The sequence below is a fragment of the Balaenoptera ricei genome, chromosome 13 (assembly GCF_028023285.1).
Source record: "Balaenoptera ricei isolate mBalRic1 chromosome 13, mBalRic1.hap2, whole genome shotgun sequence".
NCBI classification, from domain to species: Eukaryota; Metazoa; Chordata; class Mammalia; order Artiodactyla; family Balaenopteridae; genus Balaenoptera; species Balaenoptera ricei.
The window spans coordinates 50,164,459-50,191,052 of NC_082651.1; the positions used below are offsets into that span (position 1 = coordinate 50,164,459).

General features: G+C 39.7%; 1 protein-coding gene across 2 annotated transcripts in view; it reads right to left on the reverse strand.

Annotated features, from left to right (window-relative positions):
- COMMD1 (copper metabolism domain containing 1) overlaps window positions 1-14,032 on the reverse strand; it is a 144,911-nt gene extending 130,879 nt beyond the window's left edge. For both annotated transcript variants that reach the window (XR_009506438.1, XM_059942694.1), the window contains exon 1: window positions 13,817-14,032. Coding sequence is in view for 1 of the 2 variants with exons in the window: in XM_059942694.1 (XP_059798677.1) it covers window positions 13,817-13,993 (177 nt within the window). In the remaining variant the exon portion in view is untranslated. The remainder of the gene's footprint in view (window positions 1-13,816) is intronic.
- Window positions 14,033-26,594: the final 12,562 nt, after the last annotated feature.

A 26,594-nucleotide genomic window follows, 5' to 3' on the forward strand; every position in this document is an offset into this window, starting at 1 on the left:
CTTCAATTAATATGCATTTTACTCTAAACGAAGAAAGAAAGGAAAAAAACTTACAGAACACCTCATTACAGGTCATTTGAGCCTATTCACATAGTCTGCAAATTCTAGCTGGTAATCTGCAGTTGCTGCTTTATCATGTGATGTTCAGTGACATAAAAAACATAACATCAAACAGTTGTTTGCCAATCCTTCAGAGAAGTAGGAATACATCTCATGAGTTATTATCTTAATTCCCAAAAGTGAGGGAGGGGCAAGATAGGGGTTGGGAATTAATAGGTACACACTATTATGTACAAAATAAATAAGTTACAGGATATATTGTACAACACAGGGAACATAGCCAATATTTTATAATAACTATAGAGTATAACCTTTAAAAATTGTGAATCACCATGTTGTACACCTGTAACATATAATACTGTACATCAACTATAACTCAGTTAAAAATATATTATAAAAATAAAATTAAATTTTTAAAAATCATCAATGAAATTAGCAAAATTTACTTACACAAAACCTAAAGAACTATAGCAAAAGGAATCTGTTTACAGAGCTTTAAGTTTTCCAGAAAATGATATTACTAAATTCAAAATATCAAACCAAATATTTAGACTTCTTTTGGATAAGAAATTCTTATTGTTGAATAGCCAACTTTGTTTTCTGAACTAGAACAATTCAAGAGAAAGAACATTTTAAACATTACGTTGCTTCCAACGTATCTTATCAGTGTTACTAGCAAGCCAATATTCTACTGCCATCTAAAGTAGAAAAAGAGAATTACTGCTTATAGTTAAGAGAAGACAAATGAATCCTGAAAATATGACAGAATAAGTCAAATGTTTTCTGTCTCTGCTATTCATGTCTCCTGATCTAAACATGTTAAGACCAGATATTTTGCATCCATTTTTTATACTCAAGTTAATTTCTTATTACTTAATATTTACTGTCCAAAACGTATACGGGTGAAGTTCGTTCTTAAACTGACTTAAGTATCAAAAAGATACTGCTTTACATACTTTTCATTTGTAAAGAAAGGCCAATACCAGATTTTAAAATATCTTACACAGTAAAATCTTTTAACATTATATAATAAATCCAAAAACCCTACTGCAGAGACAAGAAAGTTCAATATTTAAAAGCATTATGGCTTTTTCACAACTGGCTTTTTCACTGCATATATGCCACAAGATAAATTTCAAAAGAGAAGCTAGTAAAACCATTCTTTGACAACAATAACGAAATCACTAATGGGCAGTGACCTCGAGTCATTTTGTAAACTTGATACCAAATTCACTTTTAAGCCTCTGCTTTTACCATAAATACTTTCCACAAAAGTTTCCAGGTTATTGCGGTTTCCCTGGTGGCGCACTGGTTAAGAACCCGCCTGCCAATGCAGGGGACATGGGTTCGAGCCCTGGTCCGGGAAGATCCCAGATGCCGCGGTGCAACTAAGCCCGTGCACCACAACTACTGAGTCTGCACTCTAGAGCCTACGAGCCACAACTACTGAAGCCTGCACCACAACTACTGAAGCCCACACGGCCTAGAGCCCTCGCGCTGCAACTACTGAGCCCACGCACCACAACTACTGAAGCCCAAGCGCTCTAGGGCCCGTGTGCCGCAACTACTGAGCCAGTGTGCTGCAACTACTGAAACCTGCATGCCTAGAGCCTGTGCTCCACAATAAGAGAAGCCACCACATTGAGATGCCCGCTCACCGCAATGAAGAGTAGTAGCCCACGCTCACCACCACTAGAGAAAGCCTGTGCGCAGCAGCGAAGACCCAATGCAGCCAAAAGAAAAAAATACATATTCAAAAAAATAGAGTCAAATTTTTAAAAAGCCAAATGCAGAAAATTATGTACTGTATGCTCTCCCTTGTATTTTAAAAAAGAGAAGAGAGGCTGGTGGTGATGGGGTTCTGGACATTCTACCCCAAATTATGGCACCCTGGCATATTGACTATCTTAAGGTGAAGTAATTTAAGAAAAGGAAGAGGAGGAAAGTCACCCTGACCTCCTCACCAACCCTTCTCCTCAAAACAGGTCATAAAACCCTCATGTGAGAGGTGCCCTCACTATACCCAGAGGAATGGAACGTCCATTCTTATCTCGCAAAACAAAGGAATGCCAAGAAGAAGCCTACAAACAGGCCTTGCTAAATTCCCTCAGTTTACTACAATTACCTCATACTCCTTAACCTATCCTATTTCTCCATGAACTGTCCACTCGTCATCAAACATATCATAAAATACTCAGGTCTGTTTCTTTGGGTTTTCATTTCCTTATGAAGGCTCCCTTGTCACACAAAACTTACATTAAACCAATGTGGACACTTCTCAGGGCTTCCCTGGTGGCGCAGTGGTTAAGAATCTGCCTGCCAATGCAGGGGACACGGGTTCGAGCCCTGGTCCGGGAAGATCTCACATGCCACGGAGCAACAAAGCCCGTGCGCCACAACTACTGAGCCTGTGCTCTAGAGCCCACAAGCCACAACTACTGAAGCCCACGCACCTAGAGCCCGTGCTCTGCAACAAGAGAAGCCACTGCAATGAGAAGCCCATGCACCGCAACGAAGAGTAGCCCCCGCTCGCCGCAACTTGAGAAAGCCCACACGCAGCAACGAAGGCAGCCAAAAATAATAAATAAATAAATTAAATTAATGTATTAAAAAAAAAATCTGTACACTTCTCTCCTGTCAATCTGTCTTTGTCAGTTTAAATTTCAGACCTGGCCAGGAATCCCAAGAGAGTCAAGGAAAAACTTCTTCTTCTCCTACATTGGCTAAATATAGGATATTGTCCATGCCAAAACAAAACTCTTGGAAATTAAAAACATGATCTAATGAAAAATTCAATTAAAAGGCTAGAAAGGGGACTTCCCTGGCGGTCCAGTGGTTAAGACTCCACGCTTCCACTGCAGGGAGCGTGGGTTCAATCCCTGGCTGGGGAACTAAGATCCTGTATAACGTGTGGTGCAGCCAAAAAAGAAAAGGCTAGAAGGCAAAGTTGAGAAATCTATCAAACAGTAGAAGAAAAAACAAATAAATGGAAAATGAGAAAATAAAAGAAAATTTGAGGATTCAATCTAGAAGGTCTAACATTTGAAAAATCAGAGTGCTAGAAGGAGAATAGAGAAAAAAAGAGATGAGAAAATAACCAACCTAAATGTCCACTGACAGATGAATAGATAAAGAAGATTTGGTACATGAAGAAGATATGATACAACGGAATACTACTCAGCCATAAAAAAAGAACGAAATAATGCCATTTGCATCAACATGGATGCAACTAGAGATTGTCATACTAAGTGAAGTAAGTCAGAAAGAGAAAAACAAATATCATATGATATCACTTATATGTAGCATCTAATATGACACAAATGAACCTATCTATGAAGCAGAAACACACTCATAGAGAACAGACTTGTGGTTGGCAAGGGGGAGGGGAGGTGGGGGAGGGATGGACTGGGAGTTTGCGGTTAGTAGATGGCAAACCATTACATATAGAATGGGTGGATAACAAGGTCCTACTGTATAGCACAGGGAGCTATATTCAATGTCCTGGGATAAACCATAATGGAAAAGAATATAAAAGAGAATGTAGGGCTTCCCTGGTGGCGCAGTGGTTAAGAATCCGCCTGCCAATGCAGGGGACACGGGTTCGAGCCCTCGTCCAGGAAGATCCCACATGCTGTGGAGCAACTAAGCCCGTGCGCCACAACTACGAGCCTGCGCTCTAGAGCCCATGAGTCACAACTACTGGGCCCACATGCCACAACTACTGAAGCCTGCGCGCCTAGAGCCTGTGCTCTGCAACAAGAGAAGCCACCACAATGAGAAGCACGCACACCGCAATGAAGTGTAGCCCCAGCTCACCACAACTAGAGAAAGCCCGCGCGCAGCAACGAAAACCCAAAGCAGCCAAAAATAAAATAAATATATTAAAAAAAAGAATGTATATATATATATATATATATATATATATATACACACACACATATATATATATATGTATGTATAACTGAGTCACTTTGCTGTACAGCAGAAATTAACACAACATTGTAAAACAATTAACTTCAATTTTAAAAAAAGAAAGAAAAAAGAAAATAAAGTAGAAATACAACTTTTCCCAGAACTAAAAGGTCATGAGTCTCCAGATTGAAAGGGCACACAGTAGCCCAAAGAATGAAATGAAAGAAAGTCATACATCAATGGCATTCGAGGAAATAAAGGATAAAGAGAAAATCCTAAAAGCTTCCAGAGAGAGAAAAAGACAGGTCACATTCAGTGAAACAATGCCTTCAAAACTGTGACTCAATTATTCACAACCTAGAAATATCTTCCCAGCCAAACTAGCAATTAAGTGTGAGACTAGAATAAATATATCTTTTATGACTTAAAAAGAAAAAAATTACCTCTCATATATCCTTTCTTAAGGAGCTACTTGAGAACATGCTTCAGGATCTGAGAAGAGGCACAGTTAAGTAAGCTGAGCCCCAGTGAGAAGATGGAGCTACTACAGCACACATTTTGGTCTGGTCAAGAGACACTCTGAGAGCCAATACGGTCCCAAAGATCGAGGCAAGAAACTGAAAATGAGGTCCCAGAGCAGCCATATACTCATCCAGGAAAGACATTATCCTGACTTTCATCAGCCATATTCATGAGAAACCTCAACCTTGGGACCAGGGCTAGACAACTAGGGAAGTTAGTTCTGTGCTGTTTCTATCTTTTCTTTTTAGTCCACTATATCTAAAAAGTAAGACTGGGACTTCCCTGGTTTTCCAATGGTTAAGAATCCATCTTGCAAAGAAGGGGATCCCAGTTCGATCCCTGGTCGGGCAACTAAGATCCCACATGCAGCGGGGCAATTAAGCCCACGTGCCACAACTAGAAAGCCCGAGTGCCGCAACTACAGAGCCCATGCACTCTGGACCCCATGTGCCACAACTAGAGAGAAGCCCGCACACCACAACGAAGAGCCCACATGCCGCAACTAACACCCGATGCAGCCAAAAAATTTTTAAAAGTAGGACTTTTCCCCCCTTTTCTCTTTCTTTGTTCACGCTGTCAAGTGGGCTAGGAGCTACTCTAAACTGCCTATAATTTACTTAAGTTGACACAGAGTACTCTGTGACTGCCTTTTCCAAATACCCCTAACCATTAGCTTAATGCCTATATTCTCCAGGAGCTATCTGATCCACTGGGGCAGGGACTATAGCTGTGATGTTTATTGCTGTATCCCAAGCACAGTGCATGGTATATAATTAAGATGCTTAGGAAAGCCAGGTGGTGCCCGGGTTGGGCACCCACCCACCCCCATCTCCCAGAGGCCACTGAATCCCATCAAGTCTAAACTTGTTGAAATTTCTTGTTGGCCAATGACCATCTCTTTCCAAGCTGAGTTTTCTTCACTGTTACACAGGCCTAAGTATCTGTACACTGTCTTTTATTTTACATTTTAGGAGTCAGGTGAAGTAAATATAGAATATCTTCAATTAGTACCTCTAACAGAATTTCAATTATTTTTTAATATTTGCTGCTTAATGAAGATGGATTTACTACTGTCCACCACGGGTCAAGCACTTCGTGAGGTTCTGGAGGATTTGTAAAAAGGACAACCAAGATGTATTGAAAATTTTACTACACTGGAGGAGTAAAATAAACCATTTAGTTAGTGACGTTCCTTTCATGGAGTTGCTTACCAGCTCTAATTTTAAATGAACACATTAAACACAATGGTGAAAACACCAATTAAAAAAGTCTACTCTCCATTAAAAAAATATGTATGCTTAATAAATATTTGTTGGATAAATAAAATGTACAAAAATATTAATAATGGTCATGTCAGCAGATATTGTGTGTTTTTACACATTTCAAATTTCTATACTTTCTTTAATAAATTTAATATTTACAATAAAAATTATTAAGAGAAGCATATAGGTAGCTGAATGTTTGCAAAATTAAAAATTAAATTAAATCCAGCATACGTCACATGACCTATCCCCATTATAAGATATACAAAAACTGTATTACCACAGGTCTTTCCTTTCCAGTCAATCTAATTCTCAAAAAAATTATAAATTTTCATAACTTCAAGAGAAGAGACAAAACCAGGTATTTAAAATACAAATATTTCAGGACTTCCCTGGTGGCGCAGTGGTTAAGAATCCACCTGCCAATGCAGGGGACATGGGTTTGATCCCTGGTCCGGGAAGATCCCACATGCCACGAAGCAACTAAGCCCGTGCACCACAACTACTGAGCCTGCGCTCTAGAGCCCACGAGCCACAACTACTGAGCCCGCATGCCAAAACCACTGAAGCCCATGCGCCTAGAGCCTGTGCTCCACAACAAGAAAAGCCACCGCAATGAGAAGCCTATGCATCACAATGAAGAGTAGCCCATGAACCACAATGAAGAGTAGCTCCCGCTCACCACAACTAGAGAAAGCCCGCACGCAGCAATGAAGACCCAACTCAGCCAAATATAAATAAATAAAATAAATAAATTTTAAAAATAAATAAAATAAAATAAATAAAATACAAATATTTCTTAGTCTTTTACTACTTTAAATCTTAATATGTTACTGATATTATTTTCTCAAATAAACTTAAACCAGTTTTCATATGTTGACAGTAAAAACTTGATTCTCAAGTTTACATTAAATTTTATATTATTTTAAATTATATTAATAAACAAAAATTTTAGAGCTTCCCTGGTGGCGCAGTGGTTGAGAATCTGCCTGCCAATGCAGAAGACACGGGTTCGAGCCCTGGTCCGGGAAGATCCCACATGCCGCGGAGCAACTGGGCTCATGAGCCACAACTACTGAGCCTGCGCATCTGGAGCCTGTGCTCCGCAGCAAGAGAGGCCACCGCAATGAGAAGCCCGTGCACCACAATGAAGAGTAGACCCCGCTCGCCACAACTAGAGAAAGCCCGCACGCAGCAATGAAAACCCAACACAGCCAAAAATAAATAAATAAAATAAATAAATTAAAAAAAAAATTATAACCATGTTTTATTTACCAAGAACACACACTGAGTACTACAGAATTATTAAAGCTTATTTTTTATCTACCACAAACCTCATGAGCATAAAGAACAAACTAGTGAAATTCCTCAAGAGGACATAAGAGCAAATAATCCCTATTTCCTAAATATTCCTATTTTAGATTTGAGTCAAGTAACCAACTTATAATTTATATACAATATTGTTTGCAAATACCAAACATTATGAATTTAAGAACATTCTGAAACAGGGGTCGGCAAACTTTTTGTGTAAAGGTTCAGATAGTAAATATCTTAGGCTTTGAAGGCCACAAGATCTTTGTCACAACCACTCAACTCTGTTATTATAGTGGTGAAAGCTGTCATAGGCAAGATGTAAATGAATGAGCATGTGGCCATGTTCCAATAAAAATGTATTTATAAAAACGGGCTGCAGGCCAGACTCTCCCAGGGGCCATAGTTCGCTGACCCCTGATTATACCTTCCAGAGTATTATACCTTCCAGTTCTCCCCATACAGAAGTAGTGTAGGTTTTCTCTCTGTGCTTACCTTTTCAATGGCAATCTCCACATTTAAGCACTATTCATTCATTCACATTTTCTACAGATTTTTACTAAGTGCATATCACATGCCAGAAAGTTTTAGGTGTTAGTGATAAAAAAGGAAAAAATAATAATAAAGTCCTGCCTTCTTAATGCTTACATTCTAATAGGGGAGTCAACAAATAAACAAGCTAATAAGTACATAATTTCAGTTAGTACTAAGTATGAAGATAAGCAAAGCAGGGCAAAAAGAGTGGAGAGGAAGGGTGAGGCTCTTTGTATAGATCAGGGAAGACCTCATAGGAAATCACTTTTAAGTAGAGAATGAATGAAGTAAATGAACAATCCATATGAATATCTGGGGGAAGAGCACTGCAGGCATATGGACAACTACCTGCAAAGGTCCTAAAGAAATTCAGAAAGCACCTACCAGGTTTAAATAAAGACAAGATTAGTGTGGCTGGAATAAGACAATGAGATCAGAGAAATAGGTAAGGGGGAGATCATAAGGACTTGAAGGCTATGGTAAAAGGACTGGATCTTATTTGAAGTTTGAGGTGAAGCCACGAATATGGAATGGTTGAAAGCAGGAGAGTTAGTAGGTATGATGTATGTTTTAAAAAGATCACTGGTTTATTTGTCAATTATATCTCAATAAAGTTGGGGGGAAAAAGAGGTTCACTGGTAGCTGTGCTGAGAATAGACTAGGAGGCAGAAGTGGAATAGGAAGGCCAATCCATAAGCTGTCGCATGTATTTGTAGACTTCTAAAACAGGATCTAGGGACTTCCCTGGTGGTCCAGTGGGTAAGACACTGCGCTCCCAATACAGGGGCCCAGGTTCGATCCCTGGTCGGGGAACTAGATCCCGCATGCATGTCGCAACTAAAGAGCCTGCATGCCACAACTAAGACCCGGCAGAGCCTAAATAAATATTCAAAAAATTTTTTTTGTTTAACATGAGATTTCAGTGATGAAATATAACATCATCACCAACAGAGGGCAGTAGTGAATACAGAACATAAGTGTACAAACTGTGATCCAGCTTCATAGTTAAAGATCTTTCTCTAGAATTCTAGTAAACTAGAATTAAGGAGCATACCCGCAAGGTTAACAGCAGGAGCAAGAAATAGAGAGTATGCAAACACATATCTATGAGAAGCTGAAATTCCAAATGTGAGCAAAAAAAAAATTAGATAAAAACGGCAGAGTAGGACTTCCCTGGTGGACCAGTGGGTAAGACTCCCAGCTCCCAATGCAGGGGGCCTGGGTTCGATCCCTGGTTGGGGAATTAGATCCCACATGCATGCCGCAACTAAAAAGATCCCACATGCCACAACTAAAGATCTTTCATGCCGCAGCTAAAGATCCCACATGCCGTGATCCCGCAACTAAAGATCACGTGTGCCCCAACTAAAACCTGGCACAGCCTAAATAAATAAATAAATAAATATTAAAAAAAAAAAAGGCAGAGTATTTATATAGGATGTCATTTCCTTAACTAAACACACCACTCTCAATTCACTGATTTCACTGCTTCACAGGAGATACCAAAAAATAAAACTAAATCAAGTGAACAGTCAGCTTCACGTATCTACAAGCAGATGAAGGGTTTGTCCTTTTGTGATCAACAGGCAAAGCTACAGAGGGTCAATGTCCCAGCCAAGTAGGGTAGAAAAGCTCCAGTTCAAGTGGAAAACAGGGACCAGTACAAATGTGAGCAATCAGTACACTACACCCGGGCAAGGAACGTGAAGATTAGAGGGAAAGGCTACAGCTCAGGAAGCACCTGAACTTGAAACACAGGCTATGAATAAATGAATGCAGGCAGCTGACAATAAGGAGATTATTAACGTGTACCCACTGCCCATACCCTGCCGGGAGTTACGCATCCCTCCTTTCCTTTCCTCCTATCCCTGTTGTCCCTTTTCACTTTCACTCTCTTTACAGAACTTGATGTTCTATAGATGATTGAAAGGTATGGCCACCAAATGACAATTGAGGTACTACTCCATTTTTATCCTCAGTTTTTTCCCTCTGCTTAGACTCCTACATTTTTTTCTTTAGTATTTTTCCTCACTGCTTTTATTCTAGCCTGCATGTTGAATTCAAGATTGTTGAGATTCCACAGACAAAAGAAAAAACTGTTTTGACCTGTGCTCTCATCAATATGTAAAAACATATAACCTGCTCACTTCATACTCATTAGTATGACTACTAGCAAAACACACACACACACACACACACACACACACACACACAGAAGATAACTGGTAAGGATGTGAAGAAATTGGAATTCTTGTACACTGTTGGTGGGAATGTAAAATGACACAGCTGCTGTTGAAAACAGAATGGCAGTTCCTCAAAAAATTAAAAACATAATTACCATATGATCCAGCAATCCCACTTCTGAGTATATACCCCAAAGAATTGAAAGCAGGGTTTCAAAGCAGTATTTGTACACCCATGTTCATAGCAACATTATTCACAATAGCTAAAACAAGGAAGCAACCTAAGTGTCCACTGACAGGTGAATGGATAAGCAAAATGTGGTATATACATACAATGGACTATTATTCAGCCTTAAAAAGTAAGGAATTTCTGACATATACCACAACATGGATGAACCTTAAAGACATTATGCTGAACGAAATAAGACAGTCACAATAAAGACAAATACTGTATGATTCCACTTATATGAGATACTTAGAGTAGTCAAAATCATAGAGACAGAAAGTAGAATGGTGGGGGCTGGTGGGGAGTGGGGGAGTGGTTTATAGGGAGTCATTGTTTAATGGTACAGAGTTTCAGTTTTACAAGATGAAAAGAGTTACAGATACAGATGGTTGTGATGGATGCACAACATTATGAATGTATTTAATACCAATGAACTGTATACTTTAAAATGGGTAAGGCGATAAATTTTACGTTTTATGTATTTTACCAAAATTTTTTTAATTGAAGGGAAAAAAAAATACCCTGCTAAAAATGCAGGAGTAAAGGTTAGTAGGAATAAAAAAGTTGTTTCACTTTTTCTTGCCTCCTACACCAATACTCCACATTGGGTATGGCCATGCATTGGTCAAATTAGGCTATTCACCATTTCTTGAAGCTGCTCCACATTTTCCTGCCCCACCTCAGCTACTTTCTTAGCCTAAATGCCCTATGTGGTTGCCCTTTCATTTCACTTCACCGCAACGAAGTGTAGCCCCCGCTCGCCGCAACTAGAGAAAGCCTGCGCGCAGCAACGAAGACCCAACGCAGCCTTAAATAAATAATTAATTATTTGGGGGAAAAAAAAAACAACAAAAACGGCATCTCCAAGAAATCTGCCAGAAGGAACTAATATCGCTTTTCTGTCCACAGTAGTCTACTCAGACCTCTACTTCCAAATACTACAGCATCCTTGCATCATGTTTATTTGTGTATGTTCTCTTTTATTGCAGCTAGACATTCCATCTCTGCTCAAAGCCTTTTTGTTTAAAAATCATGTTTGCTTTTTATGTTTCCATAAGAATTAGAGAGATGTTTTATCCCTCAGTGTTGCTTGTAAAGTAAATAAAGATTGGAACTAGATGTTATCTTGAGCCCATAGTTTCAGCCCTAAGTCAAACAATCGAAGGCTATTTCCCTTGGTACCTCAGACCAATCAGCTGTGCAGAGGCTGTGCTGCCAGGCACAGGCAAATCTTCTATTCTACTCCCAATATCAAAAGAACCATGCTACTCAAAAACCACTCAGAAAACTTAAGTATTCTAGCTTCAGGCAGAGGACTAAAAATAGTGAGAGCAAGACCTAGATATTATTTAGCAATGTATTTTAAAGAAAATAAGAGAGAGAGTTTCTAGACAATCTTTTCTCGCAGTATACTGCAATTTTTATCTCATAACAAAACAAAAGAATCAAAATACGGGCCACCTAGAGAGAAGTAGCCCCCAATATTTAGAAATCCTAAGACATTGCCTACGCAAGTGCTGTTCTTACTTTTTGGCCTGCAGTCCCTTATCCTCATCCCCTGTAGGCCTAGCAAACACTTCAGAAACTCAGGTAAGATGTCAAATTCTCTAGGAAACCTTTTCTGACCACTCAAAGAGGAATATTTGATAGAAATACAAGGTATTCACTAGTGATTTATGATATCAACTAAAATTACTTAGAATGTCTAGAATCACATATGAGATATTACTCCTTACATTTCTATGAGACAATCCATTTACTTTCTGTGAAATAATTGCTTTGCTTTTTCTTTCCAGATTCAAATCCTCTAAGCAAAAGCAGTTTTAAAAAAAGAAACATAGGGGACTTCCCTGGTGGTCCAGTGGTTAAGACTTCACCTTCTAATGCAGGGGGTGAGGGTTCAGTCCCTGGTTGGGGAGCTAAGATCCCACATGCCTCGTGGCCAAAAAACCGAAACATAAAACAGAAGCAATATTGTAACAAATTCATAACCATAATTCAAAAAGAGACATGTACTACAATGTTCATTGCAGCACTATTTACAATAGCCAGGACATGGAAGCAACCTAAGTGTCCACTGATGGATGAATGGATAAAGTAGATGTGGCACATATATACAATGGAATATTACTCAGCCATAAAAAAGAAATGAGTTATTTGTAGTGAGGTGGATAGACCTAGAGTCTGTCATACAGAGTGAAGCAAGTCAGAAAGAGAAAAACAAATACTGTATGCTAACACATATATATGGAATCTTAAAAAAAATGGTTCTGATGAACCTAGGGGCAGGACAGGAATAAAGACGCAGATGTAGAGAACGGACTTGAGGACTAGGGGGTGGCGGGGCTGGGGGGAAGAGGAAGCTGGGACGAAGTGAGAGAGTGGCATGGACATATATACACTACCAAATGTAAAATAGCTAGTGGGAAGCAGCCGCATAGCACAGGGAGATCAGCTTGGTGTTTTGTGACCACCTAGAGGGGTGGAATAGGGAGGGTGGGAGGGAGGTTCAAGAGGGAGGGGATATGGGGGTATATGTATACATATAGCTGATTCACTTTGTTATACAGCAGAAGCTAACACAGCATTGTAAAGCAATTATATTCCAATAAAGATGTAAATATATATATATAGTAACAAATTCAATAAAGACTTTAAAAATGGTCCATAACAACAAAAAAATCTTTAAAAAAAAAAACATAACTGCCTTTTTAAGGTATAATAAGCAGTTTTGAAACACAGTAACTGCAAAAGGATAACAGATGAAATTTCAACACTGACTTTAATCAAAGTGGAACGTTTAGGCTAAATGCTTAGACTCCTTGAGCCTGTTTCCTAATCTTTAAAATGGGTGTACACCACCTAAGGTTTTTGCAAGAAACAAATTAAATAAAATATAACATGTCTAACAGAGTTCCTAACACATAGGAGGCCCACAAAAATAATTTTTACAGATTATCTCTAGAGTACACTTAATTACTAGATTCAGTCCTATCACTAGTTCTTAGTCTAAACCAGTGTTGTCCAATATGGTAGCCATTAGCCACAAGTGACTGTTGAGCACTTGGAATGTGACTAGTCCAAACTGACATGTGCTTTAAGTGTAAAATACTCACCAGGTTTCAAAGACTTAGTGAAAAAAATAATATAAAACATCTCATTAATATTTTGTATGTTGATTACATGTGAAGAGATAATACTTTGGATATACTAGGTTAAACAAAATGTTAAAATTAATTTCACTTTTTTCTTTTTACTTTTTTAATGTGGCTACTAGAAATTGTAAAATTACATGTTTGGCTCTCATTACATTTCTATTGGACAGGCTGAGCTACGCTTTGACTTCCAGCTGGTGAACGTGCTCTCTTAACCATACAGTGGACTGCTTGACAGGGGTTCACTCCGGCTAACCCACCCCTTATCCCGACATACACATGATCACTTTAACATTCTTGAACACTTCCACGGCCAGGGAAAGCTGATAGCTTGATCGCTCTTAATTTATAAAAGTATGGAGCGCACAGATCCGCCGAGGCAACTAGAAATCGTGACCTACACAAGAGAGAAGTGTCTGGAGGCAAAACCCAAGAGTTTTCTCCGGTGGGTGTCGGTCAGCACTGCTGCGGGGAGCCCTAAGAAAGTGAGAAAAGGGACAGAGCGAGTGCAGGGGATCTGAAGGAGCGTAATGTGGAGCCCCTGGAGCGGAGGTCTGAGGAGGGAAGCCTTTCAGCTTCTGGGGGGACGAGTCGGAGGGCGGCGGGGAAGAGATTCGGCTCCGCGGCGGAGGCTGCATGGAGTACCGGTACCTTAAGAATCCCCTTCATCTTCGCCATAAAGGGGCGGAACTCCTCAGGTGGCACCTCCGGATAGAGCTGGCTCCGCAGCAGCTCCTCCGTGATGCCCGGGTGCCCATGGAAAGCGTCCTGAGCCAGGCCGCTCAGCAACCCGCTCAGCGGCTTAGATCCCTCAAGCTCGCCCGCCATAGTTGGCGAAGGCCCCGCCCCCCAACAGTTGAGCGTGGCCGTGCCACGGCAGCCGATATGGGCCTAAACAGCTGGACAAAGGCGCGAGAGGAAAGCGGCGGCGGAGTTCCAGCAGGGGTCGGTGTTGGCCCCTCCCAGCTCAGCAAAACCGAACCCTTAGGTTTGCCACCGCGGAGCTATCAATCCATTAAGTTCCAGACCGCTCACTTTGCTTCCGCTGATTTCCTTCATCACTCCAGGGGCTTGTCGAAGAAAAAATTGCTCAATGGAGATTACTTTAGATGGAGTAGCATCCTATGCGGGTGGCAGTTTAACTTTCGGATGGCTGTATCTCACTGCAAGCTTTGCCAATCCATTAACTGAAAAGGATCTATCACTCAAATCTGATCTCTGCCTAATCCTTACCTGTGCACCTTTGTCCACGAAAAATTTAACTATACCCTGGTAGTATGTTTTCTTGGGTTGTTAATTGCCTTTTTACATACATGTGTCTTGTCTTTCCAGCTAGATTAGTGGCTCTGATCCAATGTTCCTTTCTATAACAAATATTTTGTTAACACTTTCTTTACCATCCTGAAATAAAGTGCATAGATAATATAACTTCTTACCCATATAATTTCCAAAAATCAATATATTATTCACCAATAAAAAGGAATGAGTTACTGATACATGCTGCAACATGGATGAGCCTTAAAAACATGCTAAGTTTAAGAAGACAAACATAAAGGGCCAGATATTGTATGATCCCATTGATATGAAATGTGCAGAACAGGCAAAGCTATAGACACAGAAAGTAGATTAATGGTTGCCAGCAACTGGAGGAGTGGGGAATGGAGAATGACTGTTAATGGGTTTCTTTTGGGGATGATGAAAGTGTTCTAGAATTAGACAGTGGCTATGATTGTACAACTTTGTGAATATACTAAACCCACTGAATTGTACACTTCAAAAGAAAATGAACTTCACAGTATGTGAATTATATCTCAATTTAAAAATCAATATAATGACCTAACTGTAATTTAGGATAAAAGTAAAAGGAAAGAAAGTTATAATATATGCATTTCAATGTATAAATGTTACATTTCAGGCTCAGACAATAATAAACAGGTAGGTTTTTCACCTACACGAATGTCCCCTGCATGGCAAGATGTCTTGTATCCTTGGTGCCTGTCCAGCCTGGGCCATTCCTCCCCCTCCATTATTGTGACAACTGAAATACCCCTTTCGAAGTAGTGCCACCCTACTGAGAATCAATGATCTAGACTACTTTAACTAATATTTATCCAGCATTTGCCTGAAGTCAGGAGGTATTCTTTATACTAGAAAAGATATAAGATATTTCTTTCCCTAAAGGAATTTTCTAAAAAGCAAATTCAGAAATGCTTTCAGAACTCCAAGAAAAACAAACCTAGAGATAAACTATACATCCTGTTAAGTGTGCCTGCAGGAGTTGCAGAGAATGGTCCATGTAAGGGAAAAAGTAATATAAGGGTGGTAAGTGGATAGAAAGCACTATGAAGCACATGACTTCCAAATTACCCACCAGAAAGGCTGTACCCATTTATTTCCATGAAATCTTGCTAACACTGACTGGTATTATTCTTTAGAATCTTTGCTATCTGATACATGAGAAGTACTATCTTATTGTTTTAATATGTATTTCTTAAATTTTGAGAGTGAATTTTTTAAATTTATATAATTGACAATATAAATTATGTTAGCTTCAAGTGTACAGCATAATGATTCCATATTTGTATATATTGCAAAATGATCGCTGCAATAAGTCTAGTTAACATCCATCACCACACAGCTACATTTTTTTTTCCTTGTGATGAGAGCTTTTTTTTTTTTTCCTTAATTTATTTATTTATTTTTATATTTATGGCTGTGTTGGGTCTTCGTTTCTGTGCCAGGGCTTTCTCCATTTGCGGCAAGCGGGGGCCACTCTTCATCGCGGCCTCTCTTGTTGCGGAGCACAGGCTCCAGACGCGCAGGCTCAGCAATTGTAGCTCACGGGCCTAGTCGCTCCGCGGCATGTGGGATCTTCCCAGACCAGGGCTCGAACCCGTGTCCCCTGCATTGGCAGGCGAATTCTCAACCACTGCGCCACCTGGGAAGCCCGTGATGAGAACTTCTAAGATTAACTCTCTTAGCAACTTTCAGGAATTCCCTGGCCGTCCAGTGGTTAGGACTCCTCGCTTTCACTGCGAGGGCCTGGGTTCAATCCCTGTTTGGGGAACTAAGATCCCACAAGCCACACAGCTCGGCCAAACAAAAAAAGACAATGCACTATTATTAACTATAATTAACATGTTGTACATTACATCCCCAGGACTTATGTATTTTAAAAATGGAAGTTTGTACCTTTTGAACTGTTAAAAACACAAAATTCAACTCTGTAAATTTTAAAGGTCTTATTGGCTTTATTCAACAATTCATGAATAGGGAAGCATCCAATCTCAGCTAGAAAGGTGCTCCAAGGAGCTGTACAAAATGAAAGACTTTTACAGGCAGAAGGGAGTGAGAATAAGGAAGTTGTACCTCAAAACAAAAAAGCAGGTTGGTTATTACAAGGTCACCTTCCTTTAGGGGACGTCGGGGATCTATCAGGCAGATTACCTAACTAGTGCTGATTAGGCGGTTCCTGATTGGCTGGTTTAAGATTCCATTTCTGGGAAAGGTGAAACTGTAATTCTCGGTTTGGTGATGTGGGGCTGGTTTAGCATAAGTGACTCCATTTGGGGCCTGCTGTCTTGTTTTAAACAACCACCTTTACGTGAGGACTTTTTTATATATAGTTATTGACTGCTTGTATTTCTTCCCATTTCCTTGTCCACCTTCTATAGAGGTTTGTCACTTCAGTGATTTCTAACAGCTCTTTATACATTAGTAATACTAATGTTTGTCACTTACATTGCAATATGTTCCTTAGGTTTATATAGTTGAATCTATCAACCTGCCTAGAAAAAGTCTGGAAAGTTATTTACCAACATGGTTATGAAGTATATCTCTGAGCAGATGGCTTTTATTTGCTTCTTTCTGCTTACCTGATTTTTCTAAATGTCTACAGTGTACATGTAATATTGTTGTAATAAAAAGTTATTTAATGAAAAGATAAAGTGCCCATCAGGAGTTGCCTGGTGGCCTAGTGGTTAGGATTCTGGGCTTTCACTGACGTGGCCCGGGTTCAATCCCTGGTGGGGGAACTGAGTGAGATCCCATAAGCCGCACTGCGCAGCCAATAAAAATAAATAAATAAAGTGCCCATCAACAGACAATTGGTTTAAGAAGATGTGGTATATATATGTACATATATATGTATACGGACACACATATTGGAATATTACTGGAATATTGGAATAATGGAATATTACTCAGCCATAAAAAATGAAATATTGCCATTTACAGCAACACGGATGGACCTAGAGAATATCATACTAAGTAAAGTAAGCCAGACAGAGAAAGACAAATATCATATGGTATTGCTTATATGTGAATCTAAAAAAAAAAAAATGATACAAATGAACTTATATACAAAACAAAAACAGACCCACAGACATAGAAAACAAACTTATGATTACCAAAGAGGAAAGGAAGGGAGAGATAAATTAGGAATATGGGATTAACAGGTACAAACTACTATACATAAAATAGATAAGCAACAAGAATTTACTGTATAGCACAGGGAACCATATTCAATATCTCATAGTAACCTGTAATGGAAAATAATCTGGAAAAAAATACATATATATCTGAATCACTTTGTTATATACCTGAAACTAACACAATACTGTAAATCAACTATATTTCAGTTTTAAAAAAAGATGTGCGTCCTAAAATCAGAATTCTTTTAATGAAAAGCTTTAAAGAACATGTGTTCTACATTACTGAGAAAAGCCACACACCTTACATAGTGTTTCATAACCATTTTGATAAAATTAGATGCTTTCAGAATCTTATAGAAGCCTCAGATATTTTCTCCCCAAAATGCAAATACACACCAAATGTAGTCTACAATATTTAGGGGTTAATTTACCCCTCTGAAGTTTCTGTAAGCCTGCTAGTTTTCCACTGGTTCTAAGAACTCTCTCTTAGTACTCCCAGTTCTAATTAATCCTTACAATAAATAGATTGCTCTTTTATTAGAAGCAGGGGGAAATTCTGCATATCACTATCATTATTCAACTTTTATTCCAATGTATGTTATACCTGGACATATCACTTGTTAAAAATAAGAAAGGAGGCCCAAAATGGAGTCACTTATGCTAAGCTCCACATCACCAAACTGAGACTTAATTACCAATTGGGAATCTCCTAATCAACACCAGTTAGGTAAACTGATAGATCCCTGCCATCCCCTAAACAAAGGTGACCTTGTAATAACCAACCTTTTTTGTCTAGTGTAATTTCCATGTTCCTGCTCCCTTCTGTCTATAAAAGTCTTTCATTTTGTACAGCTCCTTGGAGCTACTTTCTGCTTGCTAGATTGGATGTTGCCTGATTCATGAATCACTGAATAAAGCCAGTAAAATCTTTAAAATTTACTCAGTTGAATTTGGTTTTTTAACACAGGGCCTGCCTGAGCCTACAAGTTCCAAAACACCAAGGTGACCAATAAAAGAAAATCATCCCTGTGCCACCAGGGGCTGCTATTGCCAATGTAACTGTTCAAGGCTGGTAACAGCCGCATTTTTAGAATGCGTTTCAAACAAAAGGATCAAAGCACAAGCTTTATTTTATTAAATTTCAAAACACAACCTGTTTCGCAGATGATAAACCTGGACGCAGGCCTATTAAAAGAATTGCCTAATTGCTGTGAGACAACAGCAAGGAAAATACCCTGAGCCTTGGCTCAAAGGAAATTATAAGCATCTAACTAGCGGCCCTTCTGCTAAACAGGTTTCCTTTTCATTGTGGTCAAATAGGTTCCCATTATAAGTCTCATTAAGCAACTAGTCGCTTCCCCTATTAAACTGCTCCTATTATGGCTTACAGGCTGTTTGGTCTCAGGCCAGCAATACATGTTTTTATAAGATTTTCCAGCTCTGCAAAATGTTAAAATTTAAAATGTGAACTGAAATAATGTGGAAATACAGGGGCCCCAAAGTTTTGCAATAAACTCTCCTTGCTCCCTGTCTCTCCTCTGCCTTTTCCAGTTCTACTTTAATCTCCATTCACTCAACAGATATTGGTTGAGAGCTTTGTGCCAATCATTCTGCTAGGCTCCAGGGGATACAGAATGAATAAGACACTCTGCTCTAAAATCTTACATTCTGGTAAAGGAAAATAATATGTAAATGAAGGGTAGCAGAATATGCCACCCCAAAATATACCACTTTGGCATAAGGATTCTTCTGAGCTGAAGGCAACTGAGAATAAGCAGATACAAGGAAAGCTCACAGCCCTTCTCCTATTCACCTAAAAGCAGGACATACGTTTTCAAAGGTGTCCCTCCTTCCCTGTCTACCAGAAAGTACAAAAACCAATCCCAGAAGACAACTTTAGACCCTTATCAATGGAGAATGCAACAACTTAAATCTGCGATAACTTACTCTTGTTTACCATGCTTTTCCCTGTCATCTCTCCATAAATGAGCTCCTGGACATGGTCCTTTCTTTTGTCTTTGGCTGAAGATGGTATATAAACAGGAGTTCTAAGCCACTGCTTTGAGTTACTCATTTTTCCCTGGGTATGTCACATGTATACATGAGGTATACACGTTAATAAACCTCTGTTTTTATCATTAATCTGTCTTTTGATACAGGGGTCCCAGCCAGAACAGAAAAGTGGGAGGGAAAATTATTTTTTCCTCCTCTATATCAATAAATTATTAAAATGCAATGAACTAAGGGTTGTTACTACTTAGTACCTAGAAGTAGCTACCAGAATTGGTGGTGAAAGAAAGAAAATAATTATTAACTCAGTTTGAATCAGTCAAAGAAAGGCTTAATGTGAATAGCCAGGTATGTTGCGGGTGAAATAGCACGTCCCTATATATGCAAGCACAAAACACAGTGGTGTATTGAGGTACACTAGGAACCCCATAGTGTAATGATAGGATTCAAGACACACTACCCCAAAATATGGCACCTTGGCATATTGAATATTTGAAGGAACTTGAGAAACGACATGTGCAAGAAGGATTCTCTGACCTCCCCCGTCTCCCCTGAAGCAGGTCATAAGACCCTCATGTGAGAGGTACCCTCCCTATACCCAGAGCATTCTTACCTCCAAAGATAGAGGGAGGACCAGGCTTTACTAAGTTTTCCCAGTTGACTACCCTTAGCTCATATCCTTTTGTCCCATCACATTCTCCCACAACTTTCCACTCTTCATCAAATCACAGCAACACTCAGTTTTAACCACTTCTTCAAGTCTTAATTTCCTTATCAAGGCTCTCCTGCCACATAAAACTTACATTAAATAAATCTGTATGCTTTTCTCTTGTTATCTATCTTTTGTTACAGAGCCCCAGCCAAGCACCTAGACGGGTAGAAAGAAAAATACATAGCTTCCCCCCCTACAGTAGCAAAGTGGAACCAGGATCCTAGGATAATAAACCTGGAAAGATAGACAGGGCCTCGGTCATAGAGATGGAAAGTTTACATGTAATGCTGATTTTTATATCTGGTCCTTGAAGAGTCACTGAAAGGTTTTAAGCAGAAGAGTAATAACAAGATCAGATTTGAGCTTTTAAGATTCCTTTGTGGTAGTGGTGTGGCAATGAACTGAAGGAGCAAGGGAGGCCAAAAGCTAGACTATCACAGTAATCAAACTGATGATGATGTGGGTCTGATCTAAGGGAGCTGCACTTAGGATGGAGAATATAAGATGGATTTTTGACATAAAGGAGGTAAAATTAGAGTTTGGATGAGGGAAGAGGGAAAGGAATGACTCTCAGGTTTCTGGTTTAGGTGACAGAGTAGATGATGGTTCAGAGCATACGGGGGCTCATTTATTTGTGGGCTACCTCTCTATGTATCTTGTGTGTTATTTTATCCTTTAATGAGCTGTGTTAAACAAGATAACTCTCACAGCAAGCATTTGGAATGAAACTGCCACAGAACAAAACTCTCATTCTGCATTTTAAAGTATTTTAATTCAAATTCAGACTCAAAGATTTCAATGGGATTGAATTTGGAAAGATGGAAAATACATGGAGAAATCTAGTCTTGTTTTCTTCTTGAATAGCCAAACATTTTAAAAAAACATTTTCTCATGGAAAATTTCAAACACATAAAAAGTAAAAACAATAGGATAATGAGCTCCCATGTCCCCATCACCAACTTCAATGAATACCAACACACTGCCTATTTTGTTTCCTTTCTACTCCCATCCACTTCACCCTTCTCTTTTATTTGGAAAATCCCAGATACCATAGCAGTTTACCTGTAAATATTTCAGTATGCTTCTCTAAAAGATAAAGGCTCTTTAAAAAAACCATAATACATTTTTCCATATTCTACATTAAAAAAATACTTTCTTTATAATCAATCATTGAGTATCAATCAGTATTCAAATTTCCGATTGTCTTACAAACTTCATTTTTTTTTTTAATTTTTATTTATTTATTTTTGGCTGTGTTGAGTCTTCGTTTCTGTGTGAGGGCTTTCTCTAGTTGCGGCAAGCAGGGGCCACTCTTCATCGCGGTGCGCGGGCCTCTCACTATCGCGGCCTCTCTTGTTGCGGAGCACAGGCTCCAGACACGCAGGCTCAGTAGTTGTGGCTCACGGGCCTAGTTGCTCCGCGGCATGTGGGATCCTCCCAGACCAGGGCTCGAACCCGTGTCCTCTGCATTGGCAGGCAGATTCTCAACCACTGCGCCACCAGGGAAGCCCAAACTTCATATTTTTTAACAGTTTGTCTGAATATTTAAGTAGTTGATTAGCCAGCCAAATGCAATTACCTACAGGTTCCCCTTCCAACTTCATTGTTTTTTGTTTTCATTTTCTTGCAATTCATTTGTAGGTCATTTGTCCTAATGAGTTTCCCATGATTTAGATTTTATTGATTATATCCTCATGGTATCATTTTTTAAAAATATATTGTTCTATCCTTGTATGTCCTACAAATCTGTAAATTTGTAGTTAGATCTAGGAACTTGATTAGACTCAGGTTCAGCTTGTTTCGTGTTCCATCAGGAGGTATCCAGTGTTTGCTGCCTCTCTTTTTGTGCTGTGTCCCTCCACACCCTAGACCTCCAAAATAACAGTCATCTATTTTGTCCACAAATTTGCAACTTCTATGGCTCTGGACAGTACTACAATAATTAAATATTAGTTCATTTCTGTTTTTAGATAGGACATCTGTTTACTTGTTTACTTATAATAGATCACAAAACTTCTAAGTTTTCCAGCACCCCCCTTTGGTTTTTCCTTCTCCCATTTTCAGACAGAAATCTTATAACTGGGAGGGTTAGAAAGTGATAAAAATGTGAACTAGAAACCTTTCAAAGAAAATTAGAAAAATCAAAATGTATTTAAGGAAAACAGGCCCCTGCTTCATGTTAACATATTGCAAGCCAAACTTTAAAAAAGAATGGTGCAAACAATATGGTTTAGGAAAACAGAGCTTAATGGTGGTCTCAACAACATAAACTGATTCAGAAGAGAAGAAATATGGATAATAAAAATAACAATTAAAAAATTGTCTGTGCGGGCTTCCCTGGTGGCGCAGTGGTTGAGAATCTGCCTGCCAATGCAGGGGACACGGGTTCGAGCCCTGGTCTGGGAAGATCCCACATGCCGTGGAGCAACTAAGCCCGTGAGCCACAACTACTGAGGCTGCGCGTCTGGAGCCTGTGCTCCGCAACAAGAGAGGCCGCGATAGTGAGAGGCCCGCGCACCGCGATGAAGAGTGGCCCCCACTTGCCGCAATTAGAGAAAGCCCTCGCACAGAAACGAAGACCCAACACAGCCATAAATAAATAAATATATTTTTTTAAAAAAACTGTCTTTGAGATGGAGTGAAAACCTAAGAGAGAAAAGTTAAACACATTCCTGCCTCCTTTTCCAATCCAAAACGGTGCCTGGCTCGGTCTTATTATTGAGGGCTTAGCACATGGTTCAGCATCCATCCTAGAGAGGAGAACCCTCAATTGGATGGTTGGCCAAATATTATTGTTTTATAAAAACTATTTTACAGATGATTAGAGAAATTCTATAAGGCTACTGTTATTGCCAGCATTCCCACATGTCTTAACTCTGCTTGGATCTGATGCAATAGGAATTTTTCCAACATGTCTATCCTTCACTAGCAACAGTGCTTTGTATCTATAAAGTATCCTACAAAAGTTGTATGTTTTAATACTTATTGAAATCCCATTCTAATGGAGAATTAGTGTACATCAATACTTTTAAGCAATCAAATGTTCAGCATTTATTATTGCTTAATCCTAGGAAGAAAAATAATTCCAATATCAGTTGTCACAGAAAAAGAAAAATATGTATTTATAACTTGAAACCTCTCATAATTAAAGCAATTGTCATACCTATGGAGACTGTCCCCAAAAGCCAATAATGGCATCTTCCAAATTCTGCTTTGTCCTTTCTGGCTGACAGGTCTTCTCCTCACACGGATAAAACTAGTAGTTTAATAAGCCTTTAGAAGCCATCTAATTCAAACTTCTTATTTTATAGATGAGGAAAATGAGACCCAGAGAACTTAAATGACTCGCCCAAGATTACATAGCTAATACGTAGCAGAAGTGGAACTCAAGCCAGAACGTTGAGCCCCCAAATTAATGCTATTTCCATCATCATCACACTTGTTTCCATCATACTACACTAGTTGTTTTAACAAATAATCATAGCATGTTTGTGGGCTGCATAGAAGTAATCTGCTCCTTTGAAGAGAAATCAGCCCTAGACTTATGGATCTCAGAGCACCTAAGAAGCTTCATCTTCTACAGCCAGTATCCTGAGTGAGTGTAAAAGCTCCTAAGGATCACAGGATTAAGTACTATGAACAACTGTCCTTGAACTTATCCCAGGCATCCATCATTTTATGGATGTTAAGTAACTATTTGTGAACGAATATCGAAAGAACCTCACCTGCATTATTTTCATATTAAAATATAGAAGTAAAAAAAGCCCAGCAGTTTAGCTCATGACCTCTGAAGTCGTTGCTCTATTGGAGTACTTCTTCCATTTATTTACAGGTTTACCTTGGGCTTCAGTTCTCTCTGTGCTTCGATCCCTTATCTCCTACCAAAAAAGATAAAGACACCTACTTCATAGGATTGAGAGTATTAAATGAGATGAAACGTGTAAAGGGTTTAGCACTGCAACTAGCACATAACTGAACTAAATGATTGTTATGAAAATGTTCAGGCTCCCTAAGAGTCAGTGGCTATGTTATGCAGGAGAAAATACTGTAAAACTAAGGCACTGTACTAACTGGACAGGCAGTCCTGATTTGGTAGGCAATCACAGGTCCAAAACTTTTAAGATTCTCTGGTATTTAACCAGTGTATATTTAAATTTCTAACTACCACCTAGTATCAATCAATATTCAACAACCAACTCCAACATCTAAATCAAAGAAAAGCAGTCACAAGGAAACAAAAGCAAAAATAAACAAATGGGACCTAATTAAACTTAAAAGCTTTTTTGCACAGCAAAGGAAACCACTGACAAAATGAAAAGACGATCTATTGAGTGGAAGAAAATATTTGCAAATGATATGATATGACCAATATGGGGTTAATATCCAAAATTATAATATAAACGGCTCATACAATTCGGTACCAAAAAAAAAAGGAACCCAATTAAAAAATGGGCAGAAGACCTGAATAGACGACATTCTTCTTGTGAAAAGATGCTCAACATCGCAAATCATCAGAGAAATGCAAATCAAAACCACAATGAGGTTATCACCTCACACCTGTCAGAATGGCTAGCATCAAAAAGAACACAAATATTGGCAAGGATGTTGGTGGGAATGTAAATTGGTGCAGCCACTGTGGAAGACTACATTGAGGTTTCTCAAAAGACTAAATATAGAACTACCACATGACTCAGCAATTCCATTTCTCCGCATGTATCTGAAGAAGATGAAAACACTAATTCCAAAAGATACATGCACCCCAATGTTCATAGCAGCATTATTTACATTAGTCAAGATATTGGGCTTCCCTGGTGGCACAGTGCTTAAGAATCCGCCTGCCAATGCAGGGGACACGGGCTCGAGCCCTGGTCCGGGAAGATCCCACATGCCGCGGAGCAGAGAAGCCGGTGCGCTACAACTACTGAGTCTGCGCTCTAGAGCCCACGAGCCACAGCTACGGAAGCCCCGAAGCCCGCGCACCTAGAGCCCGCGCTCCGCACCAAAAGAAGCCACCGCAATGGAAGCCGGCGCACGCAACAAAGAGTAGCCCCAGCTCCCGCAACTAGAGAAAGCCCGCGTGCAGCAACGAAGACCCAACGTAGCCAAAAATAAATAAATAAATGTTCTTTAAAAAAAAAAAAAAAATATATATATATATGTATATATGGAAGCAACCTAAGTGTCCATCAACAGATGAATGGATTAAGAAGATGTGGTATATACACACAATGGAATACTACCCAGCCATAGGAAGAATGAAATTCTGCCATCTGCAACAACATGCATGGACCTAGAGGATATTATGCTAACGAAATGAGTCAGAGAAAGACAAATACTATATGTTATCACTTATATGTGTAATCTAAAAAATAAAACAAATGAATGAATATAACAAGAAAAACTGACTCAGATACAGAATTGAAAAAAACTAGTGCTTACCTGAGGAGACAGGGAAGGGGGAGAGAGGCAAAACAGGGATAGGGGATTAAGAGGCAGAAGCTAGGACGCATAAGATAAATAAGCTACAAGGATATATGTATTGTACAGCACAGGAAATATAGTCAATATTTTATAACTTTTTTTTTTGCGCCACACGGCTTGCAGGACCTCAGTTCCCAGACTAGGGATGTAACCCGTGCCCCCTCAAGTGGAAGCACTGAGTCCTAACCACTGCAACACCAGAGAATTCCCTATAATAACTTTAAACGGAGTATAATCCATGAAAAATTTTAATCACTGAGTTGTACACCGGAGATTAATACAATGTTGTAAATCAACTATACCTCAATTAAAACAAGAAAGGGGGAAAAAGAAGTCACCCCTGCCAACCTCTCTTCCAACTCGCTTTCAAAATATATAAAACTGAATAAAATACACGTCTACCGCCAGTAAAAACCGACTCAGCCCTGCCCCACCCACCCGGGAGTGACTCCCGGCGGCTACAACACCTAGCGGACAGGTCCAGCTTGAGTTAACAGAAGGGACCTCAGGGCCAAGGAGGGGGTAGTGCGGAGATGAGCTGTCCCAGCACCAGCCTTTACAATCGCAGGCGGTCCTTTCTGCCTCCCAGGAGCCCGCCCACCGCGGCCCCCGTCCCCCCCCCGTGCCCCCCGCCCACTGGGCCGCAGGCCAACAGCTCCCAACAGCCCCAAAATCCACGGCGCGGCCGGCGCGGCCGCCGCACCCGCCGCATCCGCCGCACCCGCCGCACCCGCCGCAACCGGCATGCAGCGGGCAGCCTTCTACGTCACGACGGCGCCGGGCCTCCAGGCAG